This window comes from Muscardinus avellanarius, assembly GCF_963383645.1.
Source record: "Muscardinus avellanarius genome assembly, chromosome: 10".
In the NCBI taxonomy this organism is placed as follows: domain Eukaryota; kingdom Metazoa; phylum Chordata; class Mammalia; order Rodentia; family Gliridae; genus Muscardinus; species Muscardinus avellanarius.
The window spans coordinates 50,940,703-50,961,257 of record NC_137796.1 but is presented as its reverse complement, the minus strand read 5'-3'; the positions used below and the strand labels follow the sequence as shown (position 1 = coordinate 50,961,257).

At 54.6% G+C, this 20,555-nt stretch overlaps 1 protein-coding gene across 11 annotated transcripts; it reads right to left on the bottom strand.

The window, feature by feature from the left end:
- Positions 1-219: 219 nt before the first annotated feature.
- On the bottom strand, positions 220-18,432 carry DPF1 (double PHD fingers 1; the record flags this gene model as incomplete). 11 transcript variants are annotated; one of them, XM_080704396.1, is made up of 12 exons in its annotated part: positions 220-290; positions 375-486; positions 978-1,090; positions 3,651-3,770; positions 3,855-3,905; positions 5,635-5,766; positions 5,959-6,037; positions 7,422-7,511; positions 7,744-7,871; positions 9,199-9,306; positions 9,385-9,545; positions 18,240-18,432. In XM_080704396.1, 12 exons carry the CDS (start codon positions 18,380-18,382, stop codon positions 220-222), a joined length of 1,308 nt encoding a protein of 435 aa, XP_080560522.1. The 11 variants fall into 11 exon arrangements, with proteins under 11 accessions (XP_080560522.1, XP_080560524.1, XP_080560520.1 ...); XM_080704398.1 differs by having other exon boundaries at positions 375-456; positions 18,240-18,271; XM_080704394.1 differs by lacking the exon at positions 18,240-18,432 and adding an exon at positions 10,831-10,948.
- Positions 18,433-20,555: the final 2,123 nt, after the last annotated feature.

Genomic DNA, 20,555 nt, shown 5'->3' with positions numbered 1-20,555 from the left:
CCCCTGTGCCCGCCCAAAGGCGGGGTATGGCTTTGAGGGGAGCAGGAGTCTCTGGTGCCCATTTGCCAAGGGGTGAGGAAGAGGGGCCCGCAGGGGCCACCAACCCATGGGGCCAACATTCCACTTGCAGCAGGGAGGGCAGCCACCCCTCTGTCCCCTCCCGGTGGCTGAGGCAGGTGGGTAGCGCCGCCCGGAGGTCTGGGAGAAGCAGGACCAGGCCTAGGTGAGGGTGATGTAGGCGGAGGCCTTCTCTTTCAGGTGCCGAAGACACAGGTGACAGCTCCAGCTCCCTGCGGGGTGGGCAGAGGACAGTCAGGCCCCTGCCCCTTCCCAGGCAGAGGAAGACACCATCCCACACCCGCCTCTTCGCTCACCTTCCGGGGGCTCCGCCATGGGGGGGCTCAGGCAGTACATGTGGTAGCCCCGATCGCAGTCGTCACAGAACAGCAGCTGGTCCTGGGGGGTGAGACCCGCCCAGCTGGCACCCTGGGGGCATGGGTACCAGAAACCGGGGTGGGGGGCTGGGGCAGGGGTTAGGTCAGAGGGGCTGGGGGAGGTGGTCCCTTCCAAGAAAGCAGGCCTCATGGAACCTACTTGGCCAAGCTAAGACAACCCTGCAGACTCTCAGTCTGCAACCTACATAGTCTGGGTCTCATAAGACCCTGGGGCACTCAGTTATGCTAAGAAGACCCGATACCGGCTCTGGAAGCAATGGGTGTGGGTTCGAATCCTGGCTCTGACACTTCTTAGTGGGTGACCTGGGCAGGTCACTTTCCCTCTCCGCCCCTTTTCTTCTTTGTGGGAATAGGAGCACCTACCTCGAAGGTGTCAGAGAGATGAATATCAAGTTCAGGGCTCAATTATGAACACTAAGGATAATAACGCTTGTTACTGGCGCTCACCAGGAGGGGCTGGGGAAAGGCTCCAGCTCCGGGCAGAGGTGGCGGGGCTGGGCAGGGGAACGGCTGGGCACTCACGTCGTTTTCCGAGGTGCCGCACAGGCTGCAGGACTTGCACTCGATGCACTGCCAGCGGTAGGTGCGCACGGCCGCAGTCATGTTCACCGTGAACTGTAAACACGAGGGGTGTCCTGGGGGCAGAGGGCAGGGATGCATTTGGGGAATCAGGAAGCCCCCCTCCCGTGGCTCCTGACCCCCGCCCCGGCTAATCAGGCCTGGCTGTGCTCTGGCAGGCGCAGCCACTGCACCGCACACAAGCGCCGGGACCCTGGCCACCAGTCTCCGGCCAGGCGCCATGGCAACCGCGCTGTGCTGCCCAGAACACCGTGGCAACCACATTCCATTACGGGGAGTGCTGTGGTAACCGCGTTCTACCACCCACAACACCACGGCAACCACAGCCTGTTAACCACCGTGCTGAGGCGGCCGCTCTCCACCACAGCAGCAAGCCAGGAAACCTGACCGCGGCACCGTGGCGGTCCTTCCCTAGCCACGAGGCCACGGCAGCCACGTGCACAACAGGGTCCCACACTTGCTTCCCTGCGGCCGAAGCCCACGCTGGCAGGATGCCCAGCAACCTAACCGTTACCAACAATACGGGCGATGCCCATCTACTAAGTCACCCCACTGCCCCTGTGCAGACACCTGCAGACACCGCCCATGGTGCCCCAACACCCACAGCCGCTGCCCAGTGCCATGACAACCACATTCCATTATATCAAATTGCCATGACAACCATATTTCACTACTCATGATACCATGACAACCGCAATTCATTACCCACTGTTCAGGGCAAGCAGTCTGCTCCCCACAAGTCCACCACCAGAGCCATACACACACCACACACACACACACACACACACACACACACACACGATAGATATATATATAGATATATATAGATATATATACACACACACACACATACTTTTTTTTTGGTGGTACTGGGATTGAACCCAGGGGCATTCTACCGCCAAGCTACACCCCAACCCTATTTTATTTTTTATCTTGAAACTGGGGTCTAAGTTGCTAATGGCCTAAATTGCTGAGGCCAAATCATCCTGTCTCAGCCTTCTAAATACTGGTATTATACCACACCTTGCTATTTATTTATTTATTTTGTGGTGCTAGCGATTAAACCCAAGTGCATTCTACCTCCAAGCTACACTCCAGCCCTCTTGATTTTTTTGTTTTGAAAGAGGCTCTCGATAGGTTGCTAAGCATCTCCCTGCACTTCTGCCATTCCCTGTACTGAGACTGTCCTCAAACCTGCGATCCTCCTGTTTTGGCCTCCCAAGTACCTATTTATTTACTTATTTAGTTAATATTTTTATCTTTTTTTTTTGGCAATACTGGGTATTATACCCCGAGGCATTCTACCTCTGATCTCTGAGCTACACCCCCAGCCCTATTTTTTTATTTTATTATTTTTTTTGTGTGTGTGGGTCTGGAGATGGAAACCAGGTGCATTCTACCTCCAAGCTATACCTCCTGCCATATTTTTTATTCTTTAAGACAGGGTCCTGAAGAGGGCCTCACTAAGTAGCTGAGGCAGGCCGCCAACCTTGATCTTCTAGTCTCAGCCTCCCGAATGCTGGGATCACAAGCATGCGCCACCACGCCCAGCTCCCACCCCTAGTTTTTATTTTGAAACTGGGTCTAAGTTGTGGGGGCCTCACTACGTAGCTGAGGCTGGCCACAAACCTGCAATCCTCCTGTCTCAGCCTCTCAGATACTGGTATTACAAACATGCACCATCACACCCAGCTCCAAGTACATATTTTATTTTTTATTTTATTTTATTTAGTGTGTGTATGTATGATACTGGAAATTGAACCCAGGAGCGTTATATCTCTTAGCTATACTCTCAGCCCTATTTTATTTCTTTTTCTTTCTTTTTTTTTTTTTTTTTGCGGTAATGGGGATGAAACCCAGGGGCATTCTACCTCTGAGCTTTACCCCCCGCCCTGTTTTTTATTCTTTATTTCCAAACAGGCTCTCACTGAGTTGCAAAGGGCCTCACTAAATAGCTGAGGCTGGCCACAAACTGCGATCCTCCTATCTCAGCCTCCTGAATGCTGGGATTACAAGCGTGCACCACCACGCCTGGCTTCCTCTTTTATTTTTATTTTGAAACAAGGTCTCATTAAACTGCTAGGGATTCACCAAATTGCTGAAGTCGACTGTGAACCTGCCATCCTCCTGTTTCAGCCTCCCAAGTACTGACATCATAGGAAAGCGCCACCAGGCCTGGTTTACTTTGTATTTGGACACGGACTCACTATGTTGCTGAGGCTGGCCTCAGACCTGTGGTCTTCCTGTCTCAGCTCCCAAGTACTGAGATCACAGGCCTGCACCACCACGCTTGCTTAAGCATATGCTATTAGCCACAGAGTTTCATGGCAAGCATGCCCTGTTCCCCACAGGTCCAGGCAGTAGCAGCCCATGACCCTCATGTCTTATTCCCCTACTCATATGCCTTTGCAACCTTCTCTCTACTCTTGAGGCAGAGACGGCACATACCACCCAGAGCAAGGCCATGAGAGCCACGTCCCATCATACCCAGGGCCTCAATGGACCCCCTCTGCTTAGCGACAGAGCCTGTGGGATGGGCCGAGCGCACTGGTCCCCCTCCCCAGCCTCTCCTCCTCCTCTACCCCAGCCCCTAGGAGCCTCTGGGAGGGGTGTCACCTGATCGCCCACAGTCTGCACAGGAGATTAGGTCCTCAGGACACCCCGTCTTCTTGGAGCCACCCAGGCAGAAGTCACAGTAGCCATTGGGGATGACGGTGCCGTCAGGTGCCTTCTTGGCTGAAAGACAGCAGGCAGGTGGGCAGGGGCAGGCGGGCAGCAGACAAGGGCTGCTGTGGGCAAGGACGGAGGAGGCATCCCTACCTGTGTGTTTCCTCTGTGCCTCGGGGACCCAGGCCAATTCTTTGTAAAACTCTAGGGGTAGGGGGGACAGAGAGAGGGGCTCTCACTATAGGCAAGGCTCCACCTGCCCCCAGCCTCAGCCCCAGGGGCAGACCCTCAGTCCAGGCACAGGGGAGGTGGGGAGAGAGTTGCTACCCTGACCTGTGTCCAGTAGCAAAAAATCCTGGGGAGGGGGACAAATAATTTTCATTAGGATCTCCAACTCAGTGGGACCAATACACTCTCTTTGTGTGGGGAGGGAAGGGGATACTGAGGATGGAACCCAGGATCTCCTGCATGCTAGTCACAGCCACAGCCCACATGTCCTCTTTATTGGCTAAAATAAATACAGCCTCTATTCTCATTACCAGGTACTGCCTGGTAACTAAGCTTTGCCTGGGTTTTTTTTTTTTTTTTTTTTTTTTTTTTTTTTTTTTTGCGGGTCTGGGGATGGAAGCCAGAAGCATTTGACCTCCGAGCTACACCCCCTGCCTGATTTTTTATTCTTTATTTTTAAACAGGGTCTCACTGAGTTGCAGAGGGCCTCGCTAAATAGCTGAGGCGGTCCATGAACCGCGATCCTCCAGTCTCAGCCTCCCAAATGCTGGGATTACAAGCGTGCGCCACCATGCCTAGCTCCCTGGACAAAATTTCGACAGATAACCCTGGTACGGTGGTACACACATGCAATCTCAGTACTTAGCTCAGGTTCACAGCCAGCATCAACAACATAGTGGGTGCAACTTAGCCAGAACTTATTTCTTATTTATTTATTTATTTATTTATTTATGTCAACACTGGGGATGAAACCCAGGAGCATTCGACCTCCAAGCTACACCCCCAGCCCTATTTTTTGTATTTATTTTGAAACAGACTCACTGACTTGCAAAGGGCCTCACTAAGTAGCTGAGGCTGGCCACAAACCCTGATTCTTCTGTCTCAGCCTCCCAAATGCTGAGATTGCAAGCCTGCACCACCACGCCTGGCTTTATTCTTTATTTTGAAACACGGTCTCACTAAGTTGCAGAGAGCCTCACTAAGTAGCTGTGGCTGGCCAAGAACCTGTGATCCTCCTGTCTCAGCCTCCCAAGTACCTGAGTTACAAGTATGTGCCACCACGCCTAGCAAGACCCTGTTTCAAATTTTAAAAAAGGGCTGGGGTTGTAGCTCGAAGGTAGAATGTCACTGGGTTCAAGCTCAGTAAAACTGAAAAAAAAAAATTTTTTCCCCAAAAAGATCTGTCTGGCTATGACCTAGTATAGAAATCAGACATTCTGAAGAAAAACTGGGAGCGGAGGTGCCAGGGCTACAGCGGCCAGCGTTGGACACTGCCCTCCCCCTCCAAGAGATGTGTGGGACAGGCTCCTCCCCCATCTCCGCTCTCGGGTTGGGTGGGCACAGGGCTAGTGCCAAGGGCTCCCGGGCCACCCACCCTGCCCTTCTGCCAGAGTGCAATGGAAAGCAAAAAAGGGAGGCTCAGGGAGGAAGGGAGTCATCTATCACCCCCGCCCCAAGCTCTAATTGAAGCAATAAATCAGACCCAGAAATATTACGCCCGGCCTGGAGCGAGGGGGAGAAGAGTGAAAAGGGGGAGGGGGAGAAAGAGAGAGGGAGAGAGAGAAAGGGTTGGTTGCCATGGCAACCCCGGAGCCAGCATCCCCACGGTCGGTGGGGGAGGGAACCTCTGAGCTGGAGATTTTCCAGAAATGTCTAATGTGCCCCCACCCGGCTCCCTGGCCCCCACCCGGCCGGTGCCGCTCACGTTTGTGGTTGTTTTTCCGGTGGAAGGGCAGGGCGTGGCGCTCAGCGTGCTCCTCCCCCTCCTCCTCCGCCAGGTGGGTGTGGGTGTAGTGGTAGCTGAGCCCGGGCCGGTTCTTATACCGTTTCCCACAGACTGGAGGGCGAGCGAGCAAGGGGACGGTCAGCCTCCCCGCCACCCCCGCCACCCCGACCACCAGGATCACGCAGCCCCCCTCTGCCAGAGACCTGCATCCCCCCACCCGGCCAGGAGAGGAGGGAGGGGCGCCAGGGGAGAAGTCGCTGGGCCCTGCTCTCTCTCTCTGTCCCCCTCTTCAGAAAGACTCACTATCACAGACATACGGCTTGTCTCGGTCCTCCAGGGAAGCGGTGTCTTGGCGTTTCCGTAGACCCCCGATGCCATACGCCTAGGGGAAGAGTCAGGAGTGAGCCCCCCAAGCAGAGGAACCCCCGAGAAGGCTCACTGCTTGGGCTTGAGTCAATTAGTGTGTGTGTTGTGGGGGTACCAGGGATTGAACCCCAGGACATTCTCCATCTGAGCTCCACTCCCAGCTCGACTTTTTTATTTTTTGAAACAGGGTCTCACTAAGTTACAGAGGGCCTCACAGGTTGCTGAGGCTGGCTATGAACCTGCAATCCTGTCTTAGCCTCCCAACTGAGTCAAACTTCTTTTTTTTTTTTTTTTTTTTTTTTTTTTTTGCGGGTCTGGGGATGGAACCCAGGAGCATTTGACCTCTGAGCTACACCCTCTGCCTTATTTTTTATTCTTTATTTTGAAATCAGGTCTCACTGAGTTGCAGAGGGCCTCACTAAGTAGCTGAGGCTGTCCTGTCCACAAACCACGATCCTCTGGTCTCAGCCTCCTGAATACTGGAATTACAAGTGTGAGCCACCACTCCCGGCTTTGAGTCAAATTTCTAAAAACAAAACTTGGCTTTATTGGGCTAGGGTATGGCTCAGCAGTAAAGTGTTTGCCCGGCGTGTGTGAGGCCCCAGGTTCTATCCTCAGCACCACAAATCAAGTAATAATAGGCTGGGCATGGTGGTGGATCCCAGACTGGAGGACATTGGCCTCAGCCATTTGCAGGGCCCTCAGCAACCTAGCAAGACTCTGTTGTTTGTTGTTTTTGTTTGTTTGTTTTGGTGTGTGTGTGTGTGTGTGTGTGTATATGTGTGTGTGTGTGTGTGTGTGTGTGTGTTTTCTATACTGGGATGGAACCCAGGGGCATTCTACCTCCAAGCTACACCCTCAGCCCAAATTTTTATTCTTTATTTTGAAACAGTGTCTCACTGAGTTGCAAAGGGCCTCACTAAATAGCTGAGGCTGTCTGCGAACCTCATCCACTGGCCTCCTAATGCTGGGATTACCAGCATGCGCCGCCACACCCGGCAACAAGACTCTGTTTTAAAATGAAAAATTAAAAAGGGACTAGGGGTGTGGTTTGGAGGTAGAAGACCCCTGGTTCAATCCCCAGTATCAAAAGAAAAAAAAAAAAAACTCTCCCCCAACTAACTGAAAACTTCCTTTCAGGGAAGCCTTGAACCTGTCTGAGATTTGGTTTCTTCACCTGTAGCACAGGTATAAAGACAGTCTTAATACAATGCACAAAATTTGTTTTGTAAATGGTTTACTCTACATGAGCCTTGGTTTCTTCGCCTATAAAATGGGTGCATCCCCTTCAGACTGCCCTAGGCATCAAACAGGTCAGACCTGTGGCCGGGGCTGAGTACTGTGTGTGCTCAATAGATGGGCTCTGTGGTCAAGTGCGGGGACAAGTTGTACAGTGATACCTTTCCTTTGGCCCTGTTCTTCCTCCTGGGAATGTCATCCTCCAAGTCTTCCACCTCGAGATCATGTGGGAACTCCAGCAACTGCTGTTTCTGAGTACCAGCAGAAAGAAGATTGAGGTCAAGAAAGTAGAGCTCCCCTAATCTGCACATCAGGGGTCAGAGGGCAAGTGGGGGCCTTCTAGAAAGAGAAGAAGTCTAGGAAGATGGAGAATGAGGTGCCCAAAGGCCCCAGGGAGTGAGGGGGAGCGGGAAGCAAGAACATGATGTACCAGACAGATGTCAGAGAGGCTTGTGGCTAGGGCTTCCCAGGGGGAGATCCTACCTGACAGTCCATAATGGTCTCCTCCTCCTTCAGCTCAACCTTCTTCTCCCCTGTCTCAGCACAAAGCAGAGCTTCGAGAACCGGCCCTTCGGGGAGGCCACCCTCCTTCTTCAGGGGCGCCTCACAGTCTGGGAATAGAGTGGGAGTGGTAGGAGGTGTCAAGCAAAGAGGCTGTCCTCAAACCACCCAGGCCAGGGGCCATGATCTCTGTGGCAGGGAAGAGGCTTCCCCACCCTGTGCCAGCAGCTGACACAAGGATTAGACCCCACGTATGGGGAAGGACACTCAGACCCTGGAGAGACACGGCCACACCCGCACAGTGGATGCACTCAGGAGGAGACACTAAAAACCAACAGGAGCAATGCTGACCATCAGACATGCCCAGACCCCAGAAACCTGCGCATCCACGAGAAGGGACTCCAGCCGCACCCCCGGGACACCTGCACAAACAGGGATCAGTCAATATACACACTCAAAGAGGACACACATGGACATGCAGACAGATCGTCTGTGACAGTCAGAAACACAAAGGAAGAGACACAACCAGACTGTCAGATACACCCAGATGCTCAGAAGAGATACAGTAAAAAAAAAAAACTGGATATACCTGGACACCTGGGAGAGTATATCCAGATCCCTGGGATAGAACCAGGCCCTACCATACATCCAGACCCATCCAGACATCCGCAGGGAGAACCACCCAGGCAGACAAACATTAATAGGGGAGTTACAAACAGTCCCGCCATGGCAGTCAGACACAGCCAGGTGAGCACTGTAGCACCCCTGGGCATCCAGACCCTTAGACATGCCCGGACGGCGGAAGAAGAACAGCCACTGTCTCTGATTTCCTGGACACAGTCAAGAAACAACAAGTCCAGATACTCTATGGACCAGCACACACGTGCAGAAATACACCTAACACACCAGACACGAATGGGAAGAGATTCTCCCAAACACTCTCAGGTATCTGGATTACCCCACAGGAAGAGACAAGCTGACACCTGATGTACTCCGGAAGAGCTGGATACTAATGAGCCAGACACATACAAGAAGAATCACACCACCTGATACACCTGGAAAGAGACCCTTGCACATTCAACTACAGATGGAAAGTTGCGGCTGATATGCATCTAATCACACACAGGGAGATAAACCACTGGGTACCTCGGGCATCCACAGAAATGAGAAGAGCCAGACTCTGGATGCATCCCGGCTCCCAGGGGAGGACACACAGTCACGCTCCATACACCTAGGTACACCTACCAGATACCACTATGTCCTCCTCACACCTGGGCACGTGGGCCGATGGAAAAGGAGACACAGTTGGAAGCCCAGTAACTCGAAGAAAGCTTCGAACCCCGGGAACACACCCAAGACACCCAGCAGACACAGCCCACCATGCAGCAGACATTCAGGAATCTTAAGGCCACAGCAGGTGGCCACGGCCCCACCCACCAATCTTGTACTCGCAGGGCCGGAGCCTGGGGTCCTCTAGGATGTTGAGTCTCCGTTTCTTCCTCCAACAGCGGGCGGGGTAGGTGTAGATCTGTCCAGGGGCCAAACCTGGAGGAGGGAGGCGGCTGTTAAGAAGCTAAGCAGAGAAGCCAGCGGCCAGCCCCGCCCCGCCCCGCCCCGCCGTACCCGGCCCGCGGTGGGTCTTCTCCATCCAGATGTAGCAGTTGTTCTGGGCCACGCCGGTCTGCGAGTCGAGGAAGGGCAGGCGCAGGCTGCGCTCGGCGCACAGGCGAGCGTTGTAGCTGCGGCAGTGCTCGATGGCCTCGCGGTAGAAGTCCTCGCCTAGGCTACGGGGCGAGGAGCGGCCGGGCAGCTGTCAGCAAGGGCGGGCGCCCAGAAGCCCAGCCCCGCCCGCAGCCGCCAACCCCTCCGACCTCGCCTCCCCCTGGACACTAGGTGGGGAGGGACCCCCAGCCCGGGACACCGGCGGGCCTCCCGCTGAGGAGTGGAGACACAATACAGAAGCAGACAAAACCACACCGGGGCTCATTCACACATGAGCATACTCAAACACAACACAAATCTCACACAGCCACACGGGATTCACACACAAAGAGAGACACATCCCCATACTCACAAAGAAGAAACAAATTTCACACACGTGCACACACAGATACCTCCCGAAAAGCACAAATATCCCAAATTACATAGCATAAAAACAGACTCCATAGATACCTATGCTCAAATTTACACATCACCTGTCCAAAGACACACAACATAAACAAACCATCCACAAAGACCCACAACATGGAAACAGAACACATCACACACACTCCTTCATACACACACACACATTTACACAAATGTCAAAAGACAGGGACTATAGGAACAAATTATCCACTTATGCAGTTACACACACACCCAAAGACACCAAACAAATCACACACAATATCCAGAAATACAATACAAAGAAGTCACAAATTCTTACAGGTAGACATACCCATTCACAAAGACACACAACTGGGAAATCAATACCTAAAATACATACCCAGACACACACACACACACACACACACACACACACCAGAATAGTCCAATCCATCCATATTCACCCAAAATTTAGATGCAAATACATGCATACCTACATATCCAAAGACACAGAACACAAGACAAATGCACAGTTCCGGTGTACATGTGCACACACTGAAACACCCAAATACCCTACGATGTATAGTGTGCAGAAGAAAAGAAATCATATAAATATTCACACACATATCCAAAAAAACAAAAGTGAACAAGTCGTACCGCAGACTGCACTCCCCTAGACAAAGGTACTGTGGACTCTCGAGTTTACCCGAGCCCAGGCGTCCCCAGCCCTCCCCCAAACCCAGGGGGGCAGGGGCGACCCCCTCCCCAGAAAGGGCCTGAGGTCGCCCCACGCCCTCTACCCCTGGGGAGCGGCCCGGACACCATTCTCGCCAGAGACCCAGAGTCGCGCACTCGCACCCCGCACTCGGTGACAGCCCCTAACGCCCCCGGCCCCACCCCCGGCCGCCACACACACACACACACACACACACACACACGCACACGCGCGCAGACCCACGCGTGCCCGCCTGCCGCCCGCACCACCTCAGGGGGCTGGGGATGACCGTGGCCATCTTGCTCCCCGGGTCCTGCCCCCAGCAGGTCCCCGGCGGGTCGGTCCTCCCCGGCCGACGGGCGGCGGGCGGGCGCTGAGGCCGCCCATCCATTCATTCCCGGGGGGCGGGCGCGCGCGGGCCTCAGCCAATCGCCGTGGGGGGCGGGCGCACGCGGGCCTCAGCCAATCGCCGCGGGGGTGGGCGCGCGGGCCATGCTGGGAGCTGTAGTCCAGCGCGCCGCGGGGCGCCGCGGGAGCGGGGCACACGCCCTCACGCACGGCCGGGCGGCCACGTGCACGCACTCACGCGTGCACACCTGGCCCCGCACACGCCCGCGCACGGCACCTCACACACACATTCACACATACGGCCGCCCACGCGCCCGCTCGACTCCTTTCGCGCGCACACTTCATCAGGACTGAAAGACACCTTACAGGTGCCACACAGACTCCTCACCAACACGCCCGCCGGGGTCGGTGCCACCTGGCTCACTGGCACCCTCTCTCCCTCCCAGGCCCTCCTAATTCCAGACAACCTACCCGGTCCCGGGCAGCCTCGCCCTTGCCACTCAGCCTGCCAGCCTGGCTCGACTCCCGGCTCCCAGCTGCAGGGCTGGTCAGGAGCCTGGCCAACACCTCTAAGGTCAAATCCTAGCTCTGCCAGTGGCTTGTGGCCTTGGGCAGGACTTAGCCTTCAGGGCCTGTTTCCAAATCTACAAGATAAGGCCCACGCCTCCTGGGGCTGCTGTGAGAATTAAAAGAGTAAATATAGGGGCCCGGGTCGCGGGGATGGGGAGTGGCGTGGTGCACTCGTCTGTAATCCCAGCAAATCGGGAGACTGAGACAGGAGGATTGCGGTTCAAGGACAGCTTCTGCTACTTAGTGAGACCCTCCACCACTTAGTGAGACCCCGTTTCAAAATAAAGAATAAAAAATAGGGCGGGGGTGTAGCTTGGAGGTTGAATGCCCCTGGGTTCAATCCCCAGTATTACATAAATAAATAAAATAGGAGCTGAGGGTATACCTTAGAGGTAGTATGCCCTGGGTTCAATCCCCAGTACTACATAAATAAATAAATAAGGGTTAAATGTTTTAAAAGGTATCTGGCAGGGGTCAGGGATGTGGCTTAATGGTAGAGTATGCCCAAGGCTCTTGGTTCAATCCTCAGCATCAAAAAGTAAACATAAATTAGTAAATTTATTCTACCAAGTGGATCTGATATGCAATTAGAGAAGCTGAGAGTACTAAGACATAAGGTGGTAATACCATTATTAAAAAGAATAATGCGGCCGGGCGTGGTGGCACACGCTTGTAATCCCTGCGCTTGGGAGGCTGAGACAGGAGGATCATCTGCGCAGGTTCGAAGCCAACCTCAGCTACTTAGTGAGGCTCTCAGCAACTTAGTGAGACCCTGTTTCCAAATAAAATATAAAATGGGTCTGGGAGTATAGCCCGGAGGTAGAAAGCCTCTGGGTTTCACCCCCAGTACCACCAAAAAAAAAAAAAAAAAAAAAAAGAATAATGCAAGCCGGGTGTGGTGGCAAAAGCTCATAATCCCAGCATTTGGGAGGTTTAGACCGGAGGATCACGGTTTGTGGAAAACCTCAGCTACTTAGTGAGGCCCTCCGCAACTCAGTGAGACCCTGTTTCAAAATAAAGAATAAAAAATTGGGCAGGAGATGTAGCTCAGAGGTCAAATGCCCCTGGGTTCCATCCCCAGACCAGCAAAAATAAAATGTAAAATAAAATAAAAAATAAAAAGAATAATGCAGCCAGGCATGGTGGCACACACACTTGTGATCCCAGCTTTTGGGAGGCTGAGACCAGAGGATCACAGGTCCAAGGCCAGCTTCTGCTACTTAGTGAGGCAGTCCACAACTTAGTGAGACCCTGTTCCAAAATAAAGACTAGAGGCTGGGCGAGGTGGCGCACGCTTGTAATCCCCGCGCTTGAGAGGCTGAGACAGGAGGCTTCCAGAAACTTAGTGAGAACCTGTTTCCAAATAAAATATAAAAAAGGTCTGGGAGTATAGCCCGGAGGTAGAAAGCCTCTGGGTTCCACCCTCAGTACCACCAAAAAAATAAAAAATAAAAAAGACTAGAAGCCGAGCGTGGTAGCACATGCCTGTAATCCCACTACTTGGGAGGATGAGACAGGAGGATCATACAAGTTCGAAGCCAGCCTCAGCTACTTAGTGAGGTTCTCAGCAACTTAGTGAGACCCTGCTTCAAAATAAAATATAAAAATAGGTCAGGAGTGTAGCCCAGAAGTAGACACCCATGGGTTCCATCCCCAGGACCACACACACAAAAAAAAAAATAATAAAAATAAAGAATAAAAAATCAGGCTGGGGGGTGTAGCTGGGAAGTAGAATGCCCCTGGGTTCAGTCCCTAGTGCTGCAAATAAAAAAAGAAAAGAATAGTGCCTGCGGACAGTAGATGCTCAATAAATGTTTGCTCGATAAATAAGTGTATTAAGTGTCCACCACGTGCCAGACAGTTCTCTCCAGGGTGAATCTATTTTTATCCTCAGTGTCTAGATGAGGAATCTGAGGCACAGGGTGGGGACCTTACATGCCTTCAGCCCCTGGCAACTAAAAGTGGGACTAAGGAAAGGATTCGCTCACCCAGACATCCAACCCCAAGGGGCCTCGCCTCCTTTTCTCTCCCACTGTTAACCGTACAGACTCCACCCCCAAGGGATCCCCAGAGAATGAGCTGACCTACTAAGTCCACACACACTCACCCCCACACACACTCGCATGTGCACACGCACCTTGAGAGAACATTCGGGTTTGAGCAACTGAGTGAATTAATATGCCCATATTATGTCCTTGTCCAGCAGACAGAAGAGGCATACCCACCCTTGGCAGAGGCCTCGCATACTCTCCGCGCCTCATACAGACACAAATGCACATCATACACCTCTAGACCCCCACAAACATCCCCCAAACCAGGTGACAACAAGATCAGGTGAGGACCCTGGCACCCCTTGAGTCTCTAGGCCCCTGAAGTGACCACCCACCTCACCCACCAGAAGCTCCAGACACCAGCTCAGCCCAAAAGGCACCCTTGCTGCTTTCCCCTCTCACCTGCAGGCATCCGCCAGGTCCGCAGTGAACCCTCTTCCCCACGCCTCTGGCCTCGCTGACCCAGCTCCCTCCTGGTCCAGCATCAAATCAATTCTTTTTTTTTTTTTTTTTTTTTGGTGGTGGTGGTACTAGGGGTGGAACCCAGAGGCTTTCTACCTCCGGGCTATACTCCTAGACCTATTTTATATTTTATTTGGAAACAGGGCCTCACAAAGTTGCTGAGAGCCTCACTAAGTAGCTGAGGCTGGCTTTGAACCTGTGCGATCCTCCTGTCTCAGCCTCCCAAGCGTGGGGATGACAAGCGTGCGCCACCACGCCCGGCTTAGCATCATATCAATTCTAACAAGTGGAGCCTGAGCATAGACGCTCTCCTCCTCCCCCTGAAGCCCAAGCTGTCACCTGGAGATGGCACTCCACACCCTTCTTGCCTACCCGACGGACCCCTCTCCCACACTCCTGTGCACTTGACCTACTGGTCTCCCTGCCCCCAGCCCCAGTACTCCTCTCACCTAAGTGGGAGCTGGTCCATAGTAGAAATCAGTATTGATTAATCCATGTTTATACTCCTATTCATAATCACTCCTGCCAGGCATGGTGTCACACACCTGTAACCCCAGTACTGGGGGTGGGGAGCTGAGACAGGAGGTCAGCCTCTGCACCTGGAAGAATCTCAGCAACTTCAGCAAGGCGGCTTCAAAATAAAAACCAAAGCTGCTGGAGGCTAGCTTGGAGAAAGAATGCCCCAGGTTTCAATTCCAGCACCAGACACAAAAAAAATCATCATCCTCATCCTCATCACTTCTCCTGGGTGTGGTTACACACACCCGTGATTCTAGCTACTAGCAAGGCTGAGGCAGGAAGAGCACAAGTTCAGGGTCAGCCTGGGCAACTTAGCGAGACCATAGAACATAAAATAAAAAACAAGAACATAAGCCAAGAGTGGTGGTGCACGCTTGTAACCCCAGGACTTGGGAGGCTAGGACAAGAGGATGGCAGGTCAAGGGCCAGCCTTAGCCTTTTTTTTTTTTTTTTTTTTTTTCGGTACTGGGAATGGAACCCAGGGGGATCCTACCTCCAAGCTACACACCCAGCCCTATTGTTTATTCTTTATTTTTGAAACAGGGTCTCACTAAGTTGTGGAAGGCCTCACAAGTGTGCGCCACCACGTCCAGCAGGGCCAGCCAGCCTTACCAATTTAATAAGGTCCTCTGCAATGCAACTTAGTGAGACTCTGTTTCAAAATAAATAATAAAATAAAAGTGGTGGGCTTAGCTCAGCGTTTGAATGCCCCCTCCTGGGGTTCAATCCCCAGTAAAACACACACACACACACACACACACACACACACACACACACACGGCTGAGGGTAGCAGGGTTTAGCAGCACACACTTGTAATCCCAGTCAGGAGGATCGTAGGTTCCAGATCAGCCTCAGCAATTTAGCAAGACCCTCGGCAACCTAATGAGACTGTTTACAAACTGTCTTTTTTATTCCAAAATAAAATAGGGCTTGGGTGTAGCTCAGAGGTAGAAGGTCCATGAGTTCAATCCCCAGTACCCCCACATACACTCACACAAAAAAAAACAGAAGCACTCTACTGCTGAGGTACACCCCAAGCCACTCTTTGGAAACAGGGCTTCCCTAAGTTACTGAGAGCCTCACCAAATTGCTGAGGATGGCTTCGAACCTGTGACCCTTCTGTCTCAGCCTCTCAAATACTAGGATTACAAGTGTGTGCTACAAACCCAGCGTGGTGGTGCACACTTGTAATCCCAGCTCTTGGAAGGCTGAGACAGGAGGATCGCACAGGTTCGAAGCCAGCCTCAGCTACTTAGTGAGGCTCTCAGCAACTTAGTGAGACCCTGTTTCCAAATAAAAAAATATAAAATAGGTCTGGGAGTATAGCCTGAAGGTTGAAAGCCTCTGGGTTCCACCTTCAGTACCACCAAAAAAAAAAAAAAAAAAACAAGTGTGTTCCACGGCCCAGTACCAGGGATAATTATCATCAATATTGTCATTAGTACTTATAATCAGGGTCAGGGTCTTTAATAAGTGTTTTATAAAGATCGCCTTCTTTAAACCTCACTACTGCCAGGTGTGTGGCCGCTTTTATAATCCCAGCATTCGGCAGCCTGAGACAGGAGGATCAGGGTTCGCGGACAGCCTCAGCTACTTAGTGAGGCCCTCCGCAACTTAGTGAGACCCTGTTTCAAAATAAAGAATAAAAAATGGGCAGGGGGTGTAGCTCGGAGGTCAAATGCCTCTGGGTTCCATCCCCAGACTTGCAGAAAGAAAGGAAGAAAGAAAGAAAGAAAGAAAGAAAGAAAGAAAGAAAGAAAGAATAAAAAATAGGGCAGGGGCTGTAGCTCCAAGGTAGAATGCCCCTGGGTTCCATCACCAGACCCCCAAATAACTAAATAAATAAATATTTAAAAAATAAATATTAAAAAAATTAAAGTGTGGCGGCACACGCTTGTATCCCCCTCGCTTGGGAGGCTTAGACAGAAGGATCGCACAGGTTGGAAGCCAGCCTCAGCTACTTAGGGGGCTCTACCTCACTCACTCACTGCACTACCAACCCTCATAACTATTCTCCTCAATTAGATGGAAACACTGAGGTTCAGAGGGAGGAAATGGATGGCTCAAGGTGGGTGTGAAGTCAGTCAAAACTCCTGAGGGCTGCGCTTGAGGCCCCCACTCGCAAGGGGACTCAACTCGGCCATTCTATAAGAGCAAATGAGGCCCCAAGTTCACCCCGCAGATGCCCTGGTCAGCGGCTCTGGCAGATGGCCCCTGCCTCTGGCCTGCAGCCGCTGCAGGCACGGCCTCTTCCGAGGGGTCTGAGCAGGGACAGGCTGAGGAGCGGATGGCTGGAGCGCTGCGGACAGCACAGGAGCCGGTTCTCCGGCAGCTGGGGGGTGGGCACCGGAAAGACCTCGGTCCACGTGTGCGACTTAGGGTGTGAGGGCGGCAGAAGAGGGGTCACCACCACCACTGTCTCCCAGCCCCGGCCCGGACTCCCCTCCCCGTCCTCCACACGTGCTGGAGCGTGCTGGAAGTCTCCGCCCCCCAACTCTGCCACCCCAGAAACCAGGAGCGATGGGGCCCTGGGGCCAGCCCCCAGACACCGCCCCTCGGAAGGTGGGTGGGTGTGGGCGCCCACCCGCACTCCAGGCTCAAGGTCAAGGCTGCCGGCGCCGTGGGGGATGGGGAGGTCGCCTGGCCCCTTTGTGCGGCGCCGCGGGCGTGCGCCCCCAGCCCGCAGCAGGGGTGCGGGGAGAAGGCCGGGGACGCCCCGCGCCGGCTGTCAGCCCGAGAAGGGGGCTGGGAGCGCTGGGGCTGGAGCCCCCGAGCCCAAGGAGGCGACAGCGGGACTGAGAGGGAGGGAGGGCGCCGAGAGCGAGGGCGGCGGGGCCCGAGGGCGCCCCGCGCCCAGGGCATCCCGGCCTGGGCGCCCCGCGCCCAGGGAACCCCACGGCCAGGGCGCCCCGCGACCAGAGTACCCCAGTCCAGGGCACCCCTTGCCCAGGGCACCCCACGGCCAGGGAGCCCCATGACCAGGAGCCCCGCGCCCAGGGAACCCCATGGCCAGGGAGCCCCACGACCAGGAGCCCCGCGCCCAGGGCACCCCAGACCAGGGAGCCCCATGACCAAGGCGGCCCAGGACCAGAGAGCCCCACGACCAGGGCACCCCAGACCAGGGAGCCCCACGACCAGGGCACCCCTCGCCCAGGGCACCCCACGACCAGGGAGCCTCACGACCAGGTCGCCCAACGACCAGGACACCCCACGACCAGGGCACCCCAGACCAGAGAGTCCCTTGACCAGGGCGCCCCGCACCCAGGGCACCCCAGACCAGGGCGACCCACGACCAGGGCGCCCGCGACCAGGACGCCCCGTGACCAGGGAGCCCCACGCCCAGGGCGCCGGCGGCACCGCGAGGGGGCCGGGGCCGGGGCGCCCTCGGGCGTGTCCGGCGAGGGGGCGCCGCGGGCAGCGCCGACCCGCGTGGGCCGGGGTCCTGGAGACCCGCAGACAGGCAGGCGCGGCGGGATCGGGCAGCGGGGACTCGGCGGGGACCCCCGACGTCCGCTCCCACCCTGCCTCGGGGGAGGGAGAGGCGCGCGGTGCGCGGGAGGAGGCGCCGGACCCCGAGGGGTCCCCGGGCCGCGGGTGAGGAGCGGACGCCCCCGCCCGAGTCCGCGCCACATTCCTCCACTGACAGCGACAAAGGAGCGGCGCCGCGACCCGAGCCGCCCCGCAGCGGGCGCGCGGGCGGGCAGGCCCGGCGGCTCCCGACACTCACGACTTGAGCGGGTTCTGCACGGCGGTGGCCATGGCGCGCTCGGCGGGGCCGCCTCCGGTCCGGGGCGCCGCTGCCGCCGCGCGCGGGCCCAGCCCGGCCTGCGCCGCCCGCTCCGCCGCCCAGCGCGCTACGAGTTCATTCATTCTCGGGGCTGCGGCGCGAGCGGGGCGGGGCGGGCCGCGGGCGGGCTCGGCCAATCCCCGCGCCCCCCGGCGCACGACGGGACCTGGAGTCTAGGGGCGCGGAGCAGGCCCGAGGGCGCGCCCGCCGGGACTACACGTCCCAGGGGGCGCCGGGAGGACCGCCCGCCCATTGGCTGCCGGGGATACGGGGCGGGCCGGCCCCGAGCATCCTTCCTGCCCCTCCCTGGGGTGCTCGCTCCCAGCCCGGGATCGCTCCATTCTTCTGGCACCGCTGGCGCGGGAGCAGGTGGTGCCCGGCTTCTGGGTCTCCCCCGGGTGCGTCGTGGCCCCCGGGGTCTAGCGAGTACTCTTGTCGGTACCCGCTGGTTTCTTATGTATTAGCAGCCTGTGAACCAGCGCGGGGTTAATCCAAGTCTTTGTTCCTTTATTGAGCACCTGCTATGTGCCAGACGCTCCTGAGAATACACCAATGGCCAAACAAAACAAAGTCGCTGTTCTCAAGAAGTTGATGCTGTAATGGAGCAAGAGAGCTTAAGCAAGAAATTAATTAGATAAGATCATTTTTAGGGAGTGATAAATGCTATAAAGAAAATAAGCCGCGCATGGTGGCACACGCTTGTAATCCCAGCATTTGGGAGGCAGAGACCGGAGGATTGTGGCTTGTGGGCAGCCTCAACTACTTAGTGAGGGAGGCCCTTTGCAACTCACTGAGACTCTGTTTCAAAATAAAGAATAAAGCCGGGCGTGGTGGCGCGCACGCTTGTAATCCCCGCGCTTGGGAAGCGGAGACAGGAGGATCGCGCAGATTCGAAGCCAGCCGCGCTGGCTTAAGAGACCTTGTTTCCAAATAAATATATATATTAAAAAAAATAGGTCTGGGAGTGTAGCCCGGAAGTAGAAGGGCTTCCAGGAACCCCAGTACCACCACACACACACACACAAAAAAAAAAAAAAAAAAAAAAAAGAATAAAAATTAGGGCCAGGCATGGTGGCACAAGCTTGTAATCCCAGTACTTGGGAAGCTGAAACAAGATGATGGAAGGTTCATGGCCGGCCTCAGCTATTTAGTGAGACCTCCGAAACTTAGTGAGACTCTACTTCAAAATAAAAAAAAAAAAAATAGGGCTAGAGGTGTAGCTCAGAGGTAGAATGCCCCTGGGTTCCACCCCCAGTACCTGAGAGGCGGGGGGGGGGGGATTAACGGAGAAGGAGGAGGAGGAGGAGGAGGAGGAGGAGGAGGAGGAGGAGGAGGAGGAGGAGGAGGAGGAAAGAAGGAGTGGCTTCTCAGAGCAACGACATCTGATCTGAGAACCTGAGAGGTTGCCAGCCTGCACTCTGCAGGAAGCGTGTCTAAACACAGGGATGACCTGGTGCAAAGGCCTTGGGGTGGGAACAAGCTTGGCGTGTTCAAAGTTCAGTAAGAAAACGAGTGTAACTGGAACAGAGTGAGCGAGGAGGGAGAGACGCCAAGGAGAGAGGAGGCCATTCATGTAGGGGCCTGTGCAGCAGGCTAGAGAAAGTGAGCTCTGTGCCATCAATCATCCGGACTCTCCTCTTCTTTCCCAGGAGCACAAGCCTGCCAGCAAACGCTGCTGTCTGTATTCCACCCTCCTCTCCTCCTGGCCTCCACCCCGCTTTTGCTCCTCACAGTCTTGTCTTGACTGTCCCAGCAGTCGGATCAGTGATCCCCCACCCTGTCCTGGAGCCTGTTCCCAAAGCAGCCAGAGCAGGCTGTCTAACGCTCTGCGTCAGCTGCCTTCTGCCTTGAAACCTCCAAAGCTTCCAACCACAGTGAGAATAGAATAGAGCTTTTTTTTTTTTTTTTTTTTTTTTTTGTGGTGGTGGTACTGGGGATGGAACCCAGAAGCTTTCTATTTCCGGGCTATACTCCCAGACCTATTTTTTAAACTATTTTTTATTTGGAAACAGGGTCTCACTAAGTTGCTGAGAGCCTCACTAAGTAGCTGAGGCTGGCTTCGAACCTGTGCGACCCTCCTGTCTCAGCCTTTCAAGCACAGGGATTACAAGCGTGCGCCACCATGCCTGGCTTTATTCTTTATTTTGAAACAGGGTCTCAATGAGTTGCATGAGGGCCTCACTAAGTAGCTCAGGCTGTCTGCAAACTGGGATCCTCCTGTCTACTAGGAATGGAACCCAGGGGCATTCTACCTCC